Source organism: Neovison vison, chromosome X (assembly GCF_020171115.1).
Source record: "Neovison vison isolate M4711 chromosome X, ASM_NN_V1, whole genome shotgun sequence".
Lineage (NCBI taxonomy): Eukaryota > Metazoa > Chordata > Mammalia > Carnivora > Mustelidae > Neogale > Neogale vison.
In genome coordinates, this window is record NC_058105.1 from 40,706,025 (window position 1) to 40,719,135 (window position 13,111).

The window sequence follows — 13,111 nt, forward strand, 5'->3', positions numbered from 1 at the left end:
TCCTTTGAATGTCTACATTGAGTAAGGTACCAATGCTCTAGAGCCTGGTAATGTCTATGGAGTTTTTGGTAGCATCCAGCCATACAAATAACACCAAGCCTCTTAAGGATATACACCATCACAATACTGTTTATTGAATGGCATAGGAAGATCACAAAAAAGCAAGGTTCCACCATTTTTTTTTTAAATAGGCTATTTGCAGGTAAGATTATTGCTCATGAACCAATTCTTTTTTTTCCCAATTTATTTATTTTCAGAAAAACAGTATTCATTATTTTTTCACCACACCCAGTGCTCCATGCAAGCTGTGCCCTCTATAATACCCACCACCTGGTACCCCAACCTCCCACACCCCCCCCCCCGCCACTTCAAACCATGAGAGACTATGGACTCTGAAAAACAATCTGAGGGGTTTGAACCAATTCTTTTTAGCTAGATAGAGATAAAGCACAACTGAGCTGAAAAATACCCTAACAGGTCATGTAGTCCAACCTCTAGCATATTCTATAGTATCTCTGATAAAAAGCCTGGCTTATTCCTTTATAACTCCAGAAAGTTTACTTTTCCCTAGGTAGACTATTACTTTGGTGGGATTTTCTATTAATTGGAAAGTCCCTAAACACTACATCAAAAATTTATGGTGTACTATATGCTGGCTAACTAAACACAATAAAAAATTGGAAAGTCCTTTCTAAAATATGAAAGGATTTATATATATCCAAATGTTATAGTCAAGGTTAGCTTCATGGGCTTGTGACCTGTCCAAAGGGCTCTATGCTCAGAAAGGCCCCTGCTTAGTTTAATTCTCTGCTGTCTATGTCTTGAAATTCTCAATTTTTGAACAAAGATTTCTGAATTTTCATTTTGCACTGGGCCCCACAAATAAGGTAGGTGATCCTAGTTATAGTGGTTATCTCTAGGCAGAGGGATGATGGGTGATTATTATTTTTTAATACCTATACATATTGTTGCAAACTTTTACAATGAACATTTTTTATCTTTAAGATAAAAAAAATAAAGCTACTTCTTACACATTTTTTAAATAAGAAAAAAGAAAGTTTTTCTTAGAATAAATAAAATGCTATTTCCTGGGTAGCATTTGGGACCATGCAAAACATACTCTCTATTGAACACGATGGGTCTTCAAATATTATGATTATTTTATAATTATTCTGTCTTCCTTGCTTATTCTTCTCTTCTCCTAACTTAAAATATTCCTAGTTTTTTTCAATTGTTTGTTGTATGAGATTGTCTGGTATGTGAGATTTTTCTTCTATCATTCTCTTAACATACCTATTTGTCAAAGTCTCTTATAAAATGTGGCATTCAAATCTGAATGTCAGATATGGTCTGAATAAAGGCAGGTTTTTTATATTGTGGGCTCCAAGTTTCTATTAACGTAGTCTAAGATCATACTACCTTTTTAAGCCATTAGATCACATTACATGTGATAAGCCATTACATCACATTATATTAAACCCGTTATTGACTAATCTACTTCAATCTATTTCACAAATACAAGTACCAACCCAGGTATTCTCTGTCCTGTACAGTTGATTTAAAAAAAAAAAAAAACAAAAAAAACCCACCTAAATGCAGTTTACACTTACCCATGTTGAATTTTATCCCACTGATGTCAACTGAGCATTCTAACTTGCCCAGGTATTTCTGAATCTTGATTTTATTTTCTATGACAGTGATTCTCAACTGAAACTTCAAATTTGAATCATTTGGAATTTTTGAAACTATTCAAGCTCAAGTTTCAAACCTACTAAAGCCCAGACATTCTAATTTAATTTATTTGGGATATGGTCTACGTGTTCTGTTTTTTTCCCCTTAACCCTGTATTATTAAATTTTTCAAATGTAAAAAAAATAGAGGAAATAATATATTGACACTTCTTTGTGCCCATCATCTAACTTCAATAATTATGAACATTTCATCTATCTTTTGTCATTTATCCCTCCTGGGGTTAGTTTGTTTTAAAAGGCTCTCAGTTGAATATAAGATGCAGCCAGTGTTGAGATAACTGATCTATAGTGTTAATTGTCATTTTCAATTTTTTTTTTAAAGATTTTATTTATTTGTCAGAGAGAGGGAGAGAGAGCGAGCACAGGCAGACAGAGAGGCATGCAGAGGCAGAGGGAGAAGCAGGCTCCCTGCCGAGCAAGGAGCCCGATGTGGGACTCGATCCCAGGACGCTGGGATCATGACCTGAGCCGAAGGCAGCTGCTTAACCAACTGAGCCACCCAGGTGTCCCTCATTTTCAATTTTTTTAAAAGATTTTATTTATTTATTTGACAGAGAGAAATCACAAGTAGACAGAGAGGCAGAGAGAGAGAGAGAGAGGGAAGCAGGCTCCCCGCTGAGCAGAGAGCCCGATGTGGGACTCGATCCCAGGACTCTGAGATCATGACCCGAGCCGAAGGCAGCGGCTTAACCCACTGAGCCACCCAGGCGCCCCATTTTCAATTTTTTTAAAGATCTTATTTATTTATTTGACAGAAAGAGACACAGCAAAAGACAGAACACAAGCAGGAGGAGTGGGAGAGTGAGAAGCAGGTTTCCTGCAGAGCAGGGAGCCGGAAGCAGGACTCGGTCCCAGGACCAGGGGATCATGACCTGAGCTAAAGGCAGATGCTTAATGACTGAGCCACCCAGGCGCCCTGTCCCTTTTAAGTTTTAGACATTTGCAAACTTGATAAAAATTTTTTAATTGTTTAGATTGTTTATTTTTTTATTATGTTCAGTTAGCCAACATATAGTCTATCCTTAGTTTTTGGGGTAGTGTTCAACGATTCATTAGTTGTGCATAAAATTTTTTAAAAGATTTCTTTGTTTATTTTGGGGGAGAGAGAGAAAGAGATAGCAAGTGGGGGGAGGGACGGACAGAGAAAGAATCCTGAAGCAGACTCTCCACTGAGCGTTTTGGGGGACATGGAGGCTAAATCCCAGGACCCCAAGATCATGACCTGAGCTCAAATCAAGAGCCAGCCACTGGACCAAATGAGCCACCCAGGTGCCCCAAACATTTCTTTTTTGTATAACGTCAATGATAATGACAAACAGGTAGGATCCCAAGAGATAAGTGTTGGAGAGGCTGTTAAAACAGCCACAGCTTGAAGATGGTTCTCATTATCTATGTACTAATTTCAGACACTTCAGTTTGACAAGTGTCTCTTTCTGCTTGCAAACTAGATTGAGGGCACTGTGTAAGGCAACACTGCTCTAGTTGCAGAAGAGTCATTTAAATGAACTTCTAAATTACAACCAAGATTTTATTTCAATTCTACGTAAAACGTGTGATTATAAATCTTGGCCATAGAAATGACTGCTTAGAACTTTATAGTGGAATTCTATATCTTGTCATAAATTGCCATGTTTTCAAAGTCAAACAACTATACCTTTACTGAATTTTTTATAATCTCAACTTCATTAAATGTTAATGAACAAACTAATTAGTAAACTGCCAACACACTTAGTAGAAAATACATTCCAAGAAGAGAAATTAGTGTTCTCAGTGGAGGTTATGGGTATAGTTCATTCTACTGCTTTTGCTACCAGAACTAAGCCCTTAAAACAGGACTGTGAATGCTTATTTTAGAATAATACAATAGCCACAGTTGGCATTTTCAAAGCTGCCAACTTTACACAAGAGCGTTGGAAAACAGTTAATAAAAATAACTCTTCTTTGTCTTGTTTTCCCTCTCCCTGCATTCTTTTAAAGACATTTACTTGAAAACTAGATATACAAATGATACAGCACTTTAAAAACATTACTTAGAGGATCTAAAGCTGACCCTAATCTTGGTTAGCATAAAACGAGAGGACAATTAATACAATGATTTAAAAAAAATCAACAAATGTGATCGTTTTAAAACTTCACTTCTTTATACTGGAGCAAGGGAGAAAAAAAACAAGACCATCTAGACTGGAGTTGAAAGAACAGTGGGGACAAAAAACAACAAAGGTTTAATTCTCAAGTACCTTTAATTCTCAATCTCAGGTTTTCCTATTCTATAGATGAGGGCATTCCTTTTAACAACCTTTTCTAGTTGCTCAGGGCATTATTTCTTGAGTCTTATATTTCCATCCACAAATAAGGCATTATTTCTTGAGTCTTATATTTCCATCCACAAATAAATCAATCTGGAATATTTGCTGTGTTCCCAATGACTGCCATTTTCTTTCTTTCTTTCTTTCTTTCTTTTTTTTTTTTTTGCTTTTACGCTATCATATAATTTGTCCTGCTTAGAGTGTTCTCCTCATTTCTCTCTATCATACCACATCCCAGATTTTATTAGTTTCCATATTTGGCTGATTTAATTCAAAAACAAACAGAAACTGCTTTTTGACAAAATGCTTTTCAGATGTCAGATTGGAATACTGCCACCAGAATACCACCTATTGTTATTAATCACTGCTTTAAGGAATCCTTGTATTATTTAACAGAACATCTGATAAGCATACTTCACACCAGAACTGGCCTTGGAAAATTGTGTTGGGAATTTCAAATAACCCTCACTCATGACTTTAAGTCACCAAAATCAGGCAGATATCATTACTGACTACCCCAGTAATTATGTATTTGCTGATTTACTTGGTTATTATCTGTCCCACTAAATTATGAATTCTGTGAAGGGAGAATTTCTGTTTTATTCACTATATTTGTATACCCAATACTCAGGACAGTAACTAGCTACTACTCCATTTTTCTGTTTCTCTTCACAGCAAAATTCCTAGAAAGAATTATATATATTATTATAATTATATATATTCACTCTGCCTCCAAGTATCCACTTGGCTTCATATGCTCTAGTCCCTCTGGTCTCTGCTATTAGGTCATCTTGAAGAGGCCTTCCTAGACCAAATTTATCTAAAATACCAACCTCCTCCCCTATCACTATAGCTTATTTTATATTTCTTCATATGGCTTATTACCACCAGCCATGTATTGTTTATTTGCCTCCCTCAACTAGAATGTTAGCCTCATGAGAATAAGGATTTTGTTTTGCTCACTTGCTATTATCTCGAGCACCTAAAACAGTGCTTGTTTTTAGAAAGCACTTGGTAAGTATCTGTTAAATGAATGTATCCTCTACAACCACCTATGGAATTTATTCTTATCTTTTGTGCTTATATAGCAGCAGCAAAAGGTGGAAAACTGGGCAGATTTTCTAAGGTAAATGTAATATAAAATACATGCCATAGTTGTACTCCAACAGGGTATACATTATACTGCCATTTATTTTATTATTAGTTTTTATTTTATTTATTTATTATTTATTTATTTAATTTTATTTTTTTATTATTAGTTTGGGGCAGCTTACTTTACATCCATAGTCCTTCCACAACTGCAACTGTCCACAAGAAGCATGGGTTTTCACCAGCTGAATCATTTCTATTCAATTATGTTTTGAAAACTATAACTAATGTGACTCAAGTTATATGTATTCTTCAATATCACTCAGTAAGACAAGTGGTGCTTTTATCTGTAGAAGTACTGTTGGAGAACTTCCACGTTTGGGGCAATCATAGATCAAAATGAAATGTTGGTGTGATATTTTATTCCACTACATGTATATCATTCTGGTTATAAATAATAATGCATAATCACTATTATACCAAAATTATTGAATAACTATCAGTGTTTTACTTTCATAGTGGAATCGTTGCAGATTGAACATATTCAATGTTACTACTCCAAATCAATTTCTGTATACAACATGGGAAAAGTAAACACAGAGAAAATAATATAAATATAGATGCTCCTTTGGCCCTACAGAAAATGGCACTCCATTAGTGGATAAATGAATATCAGATGTTTATATAGTTGCTCACAAGTTTTAAAACTCATTTGACTCTCAGAACAGTGCTGTAAGGTAGGGAAGACAAGTTTTGTTCCCATTTTACAGATGAGGAAACAAAGCCTTTATAAAACAATTACAGGTCAATAGAGACATAAAAATATTAAAGAATAAGGGAAAACAAAGGTAGTAGGGTTAATGAGGCAAGTGCAGTCAATGAACTCAGTGGTGTATTGATGTATTTATGGATGTTGGCTTGTAGCTGACTTATTACAAAAAGAATCCCATAGGGTAACCCCTGGGAGGGCAAAGTACACCATGCTCTGTTCCCTCCCTGGAACATTTTCATCCATGTGAAATCAAGTAAAAATTTACTTTTAAAGATCTCTTTAAATGAGAAAGGTCAGCTTTGCAGGGGGTTTGGAAAAATGAAAATTGGTCAATGTCATAATTTTTAGTCTTTTTTTTTTCATTAGAATGAAAGCCACTTACTAGCAAATACCAGTTTCCTACTTACATTATAAATTTCCAATATCTTAGCCAAAAAAGCCCCTCTTACATAATGCACATCATCTTTATTATTTTAACTTAACTTTTGAGGATTGAAGATTGAAGATCCTAAATGAAGGTAAGTAGTGTTTTCTTGTATGCTTATAGAAAGACCTCAGCAACAAGCAAGGGAGGGGAAAGGAAGAGAGAACAAACAGTGTTATCAACAGGTAACTAAAAAAACTCCTGAGGCTTATAGTTATGCAATCAATAATCCTTCCACTACTACCAAGAAAAAGTGGTAACAATGATCATCTTTCACATCGTAAGACCACCAATGAAGTCCTCACTCAAAACCACCCAGATGGATCTAGAGGGTATGATGTTAAGTGAAGTCAGATAAAGACAAATACTATATAAATTTCACTCAAATGTGGAATTTAAGAAACAAAACAAATGAATAAATTAATAGAGATGAACAAAAAACAAGACTCAAATACACAGAACTGGTGAATGCCAGAGGGGAGGTGGGTGGGGGATGTGTGAAACAGATAAGGGGAATTAAGAGTACACATACTGTGATGAGCACTGAATAATGTATAAAATTGTTGAATCACTCTATTGTACACCTAAAACTAATATCACACTGTATGTTAATTATACTAGAATTAAATATTTATTATTTTTTTTAATTTAATTTAATTTTTTAATTTTTTAATAAACATATAATATATTTTTATCCCCAGGGGTACAGGTCTGTGATCGCCAGGTTTACACACTTCACAGCACTCACCATAGCACATACCCTCGAATTAAATATTTTTTTAAAAAGAGATCTTTATTACTTTTTATTTTTGTAGTTTCAAGTTTTTATTTAAATTTCAGCTAGTTAAGATACAGTGCAATATTAGTTTCAGGTGTAGAATTCAGTGATTCATTACTTACAAATAACATCTAGTGCTTATCACAACAAGTGCCCTCATTAATAGCCATCAGCCATTTAACCCACCCCCCTGCCCACCGCCCCTCCAGCAACCCTTAGTTTTTTCTCTATAATTAAGAGTCTGTTTCTTGGTTTGCCTCTCTCTTTTTTTCCCCTATGTTCATCTGTTTTGTTTCTTAAATTCCACATATGAGTGAAATCATACAGTATTTGTCTTACTTGGGCTGACTTTATTTTGCTTAGCCTAATACTCTCTAGCTCCATCCATATCACTGCAATGGCAAAATTTCATTCTTTTTATAGCTGAGTAATATTCCATTTTACAAACACACACACACCACAAGTTCTTCATCTACTCATCAGTTGATGGTGGACATTTGGGCTCTTTCTATAATTTGGCTATTGTTGATAATGCTGCTATAAACATCAGCGTGCATGTGCCCCTCTGAATCAGTATTTTTGTATTTTTTGGGTAAATACCTAGTAGTGCAATTGCTGGATTGTAGGGTAGCTCTATTTTTAACTTTTTGAGGAACCTCCATACTGTTTTCCAGAGTGGCTGCACCAGTCTGCATTCCCACCAATAGCATAAAAGCTATTCTCCACATCCTCGACAACATCTGTTCCTTCCTATGTTGTTAATTTTAGCCATCTTTAAAGTACACATGAAAAGAAAATAATAAAGTACACTTGACCCTTGAATAACATGGGTTTGAACTGTGCAGGCCCACTTATAAGTAGATTTTTACCCATACATACAGTACAGTGATACAAATGTATTTATTCTTTCTTATGATTTAATAACACTCTCTTTTCTCTAGTTTACTTTATTGGAAGAATACAATATACAATATGCAAAATATAGGTAAATTTACTATTTATGTTATTGGTAAGGCTTCCCGTCAATGGTAGGGTATGAGTAGTTAAATTTTAGGAGAGTCAAAATTTATATGTGGATTTGTGACTGCACATGGCAGGGTGGGGGTGGGGAGGCCTGTCATGTCTAACCTCCACATTGTTCAAGGGTCAATTGTAATTTTTTACTTGATTTCAAGTGCATCAAAATGTTCTAGGGAGGGAGTAAAGGAAGGAAGCACACGGTGTGATTTGTCCTCCTGAGGTTTGCCCTATGGGATTTTCTCTTCAATAAGTCAAAATAATATTTATTAATTTACAGTGTGTGTGTGTGGGGTGATATTTCCTTATCTAAAATGTGATATCATGGCCACCATTGCATACTCTCGTCCCAATAATAAAGCACCTGGGAAGCCAAAAATTTTATCAGATAGCTCCTTTGTGAACATGGAATGCAGGCATAGTTTGCTAAGAAAAAGTGAGAACATTTTCAGAGATGGGCTCCTTGAGCTGGGAGTGGGGAAAAAGAGAGAAAGCCTTATATTTTTGACAGATGGTCATTAAGAAATTCTTTAAAAGGCTACCTTATTATTATGTGTGTGTATAATTATGATGAATCATTTATATGGTGATTTGTTAAGCTTATATAAATATCACAAAACATTTTGAAATGGAAAGCTCATTTAAAATGTTACTTTGTTCTAGTTTTTACATCTGATTTAATTCCAAAGTAATGGTGCCAAGATGAAAGAGGAGATAAGAAAACAGAATGTCTAAAACTTCTCAATTTTAATAAATTTTACTTTTTAGTTTTGTTCTACAATCCCCAAACAAGATCTACTGAGGGAGATTATCAATCTAACACACAAGAACCTGCTTACACTTTTCAGATATGGAATATTCAAGAATAGTCTCAACAAATAATCTAAATTAAAGCTTCCTGATTGTCAGGTCTTCCTAATTCCCATACATTAGAATGTAGCCCCATAATTCCACTCACGTAGTAGTTCCAATCTACCAAGCAGGGCAAATTGTTGATTTCTGCTTAACAAGCCAAATATGCATACATTATTTTCAATTACATAAAGCCAGGTGCTAAATTTAGATGCCACAGCAAAGTCATTACCCTTATCAGCCAGGAGGATCAAAGGATAATGTAAGATACCTGCAAAAATCCAGATGGGTGAATTACTTCTCTAGATATAAGAAAATTACTTTATCTATAAAATAAGCTTTATGTATAACAAAAATTTCCACAAGATATCCTACCCTGTTGTGAACCAGGACAATTAAGTAAGATAAATTAGCCAAATAAGTAATCTATCAGATATTCATTAGAGATGTTTCAGAAATTTAGAAAAGGACCTTGGAGTTCTAACTTACATATCAGTCTCCTGTTATAACCACCCTAGAGTTCTCTGCTGCTCCAATTCCATTATTAGAAAAAAAAGAGTCAACTAACTTCACCAAGTCACAGCTCAAGTCATTACATTGCTGGTGATTATTGCCAATTATCACATAACAATTAAATAAAATCTTAAAGAAAGTATAACTATTAACATTTCTAGATGGTTATTATCTCCATTAAACATAACGTATAAAGGAATCATTTAAAGGGGTAGGACATAACTTTGAATTTCAGCAAACAAAACAGACAAAGGCAAGCTTATGCTGGCACCCAGTCAAACTCCTGTGAGATCTAATCCAAATGTGGATTTGCAGTAAAGCATAGCAAAGCTCTTGGCTTCACAATTTTAAGTAAGAATACAGTAATTGAGCAGTTATGAAAATCAGCACACACTTTTCCTCTGGAACAAAAAGAACCAAACAAACCTTAAAAACACCTCTACTCCTTTCTGACCCATTTTGCTTAATTTACATGGAATATAGTGGCAGCACTTATGTGGAAATTTCAAGCATTTTGAAAATACCACAGGTAAAACAATCAAGCAGACAGACACACTGACCACATTAAGGGTTATGGCTATTCTCAACATACACGTGTGATAGAAATCTTGGTTTATTTCTGCAGACAAATCTCTTATCCTACAGATATGCATTTGAAGAGTACATGGGAGTGGGTGGGATAGAGAAACTGGTGCAACTGGCCCATGTTTTAAGAAAACATGTCAAATGGGGCGCTTGGGTGGCTTAGTGGGTTAAAGCCTCTGCCTTTGGCTCAGGTCATGATCCCAGGGGTTCTGGGATCGAGCCCCACATCGGGCTCTCTGCTCCACAGGGAACCTGCTTTCTCCCCTCTCTCTCTCTGCCTGCCTCTCTGCCTACTTGGGATTTCTCTCTGTCAAATAAATAAAATCTTTAAAAAAAAAAAAAAAAGAAAACATGTCAAATGAAAAACTAAAAACAGAAAACAAGGAATGATTATTTAAAGGAAATTTGCAACAAATGAAAAACTATTTCATACTACATTACACTGATCTGATTCTCATGAATCTGATTTACCTATTATTTTTCAGGAACACAGTTGTACAAAGTGAAATATACTTCTCTGGTAATGTGAACAAGAGCACCATAAAAATTCTGGTCAAATAAAATGGGGAACCAAAATATTGTGCTGTAACACAGGGCTATTAAGATATTTTTTTTAATATTCTTTATTTATTTGACAGAGAGAGAGATCACAAATAGGCAGAGAGGCAGGCAGAGAGAGAGAGAGGAGGAAGCAGGCTCCCTGCTCAGCGGGGAGCCTAATGCGGGACTCGATCCCAGGACCCTGAGATCATGACCTGAGCCGAAAGCAGAGGCTTAACCCACTGAGCCACCCAGGTGCCCAGGGCTATTAAGATCTATTTTAAATATACTCTGATCTGTTCTCCATGGACTGAAGAGGGTAAATTGGTATTTATCAAGAGGGTCACTTGGTATTTATCAAGATTGATTTTCAACCGTTAATCTGGAAAATATATCCATCTATTAAATGGAAAGGATCTTCTGCAAAATAACACTTGTAATTAAAAAAAAATCAGAAAATGACAAAGCCTGAAGTTTAACAAGGCAATTTTTGTTGCCATATTTCCAAGGGGGTCTTTTTAGAAGCTGGATGAGTTGAAGAGATCTTGCAAATTAAAAAAAAAAAAAATCCTGTAGAACCCCAGAATTCTCTCCACTTCGCCTTGAAAAGGAAAGAACAGCACACATTTATCAATATCTTAACAACATATATTGATTTGGCACCTATTACCTTTCATTTCATCCTCTCAGTTCTGGTGAGGTAGACATCATTTCACAGAAGAGGAAAAGCTATGCCATCTCCTCCATAAATCTTTACACAACCTTTCAGTTATTTGGTTCTAATTATAATTTGCCTGTTTACTAGTTACTGGTTATAATTATAATTTGCCTGGTTTACTGGTTACTTGCCTCTAACCCGACCCTCTCCCCCCTTATCCAGATAATGAGCAATGAATTCAAAGGCGGGGAAGTGAATCCTAATTGTCTTTGTACAGTAGCATTCCATGTGGCACACAGCAGGCGTTTACGGTTGAATAAATTAAAGAATTTGTCGAATGCCATTCAACAAGACATGAGGACGGACTAAAATGCAGATTTTTGTATTCTTCCCTCTTCCCGCAACATCACGCTGCCTAAACGAAGTCTGGCCCACCACTTCAAGGCCACAATACCAAACTGCAAATTGTCACCAAAAAGAGCTCTGCGTTCCCCCATGTCCAAAAGTTTGAATACCCCCGCCCCAGACGGAAGGTCTCAAAATAAAATTCTCTGAGGCTTTCAACACTTGACCAAGGGACAGTTAAATCACTGAAGGCAGGGTGGATTTTAGGCGGCCAGAGTTAAACTTCCATTTGTTTCACCGGTTTGCTTGCGGTCGTGGCTTTGAAAGAAAGGGCAGCTCCAAACCCCCGAGAGGGAAACGAATTACGGAGGTTACTCTGAAATAAGATCCCAAGGACTGAAAACGGGGTGACAAAGTAAAAGATGCTAAATTTGGAGAGGTCAGCAATTCTGCGACCTATCCCTCGCCCCTCGCCACTCCGACCCGCTCACCACCCCCCTTCTTAATCTCTCATTTGAAGCCCATCCCTCAAGATGTGACTGGGGCTCCTCCCTTTCTCCTCACCATCCTCCCCGCCCACACAAACACGCACACCACACACACCCGCACTCCCCAGGACGGTGATTATTGATAGGGAATTCTGTATAAAAAGTTAAGTCCACAACTGCGAACCGGCCCCTGTCACCAGCCTCAATGCTACCTGTCGAGGACTAACACTCGTCATTAGCCCCCTCCCCCGTGGGAAGAGACCGGGCAGGTACTTTGCTTAAAAGCCTCTTCTCCGCCTCTGATTGTTCTTCCGCCTCAAAAAGGACCCCTCCAACCTCTCCTCCTCCCACCCAAAGAGCAGTGGCTCTCCCGGTGAGGCACTGTCAGGACTCAGGGAGAGCGGCGGAAAGGTGGTGGCGGGAGGAGAACCCCAGCCCCTGCGCCCGGGGTATAAAATCGGGCGGCGGGTGGCGACGAGTAACAGTTTTCCCCCACCGCCTTTTAAGTACCAGCGAGCACGGCCCCAGGGTGGATGGGGGTGGCCGCAGCTTACCTGTGAGACCCCCTCCGCCTTCCTCACCGTAGCCCCGACGCCGCTGCAGCACGAAGTAGTCGTTGGATCTTTCCATCAGCCACAGCTTCAGCGCATTTTTCAGGAGCACTTCCTCAGGCTTCAACCACATCGCGAACTTTGTGCCGCCCGGCAGCAGCGACCCAGATGCCCTCCTCACCTTACCCTCCGCCCGTGTATTTCCCTCTACTTCTCCTCCCACCAAATCTTCCTCAGGCAGCAGCAGCTTGGGTTCAGGTTTTCCACTTCCCCCAACCCTCCCTTCTCTCCCACGTAGGCAGAGAGACTGCCAATTCCCTCCTACAGCTCTACCGCCCGACTGGGAAATAGTCCCGCTTCTTTGCCTCCTGGGAGTTGTAGTTTTCTACTCGATTTCTGTGCTCAAACAATGGAGCTGGGGACTACATTTCCCACAATCCAC

General features: G+C 37.6%; 1 protein-coding gene across 1 annotated transcript in view; it reads right to left on the minus strand.

The window, feature by feature from the left end:
* The window catches only part of TBC1D8B (TBC1 domain family member 8B), a 58,646-nt gene extending 45,653 nt beyond the window's left edge, over positions 1-12,993 (minus strand). The window contains exon 1 of the mRNA XM_044235038.1: positions 12,673-12,993. Within this exon, the coding sequence (XP_044090973.1) occupies positions 12,673-12,802 (130 nt within the window). The 5' untranslated portion in view covers positions 12,803-12,993. The remainder of the gene's footprint in view (positions 1-12,672) is intronic.
* Between the last annotated feature and the right edge of the window lie 118 nt (positions 12,994-13,111).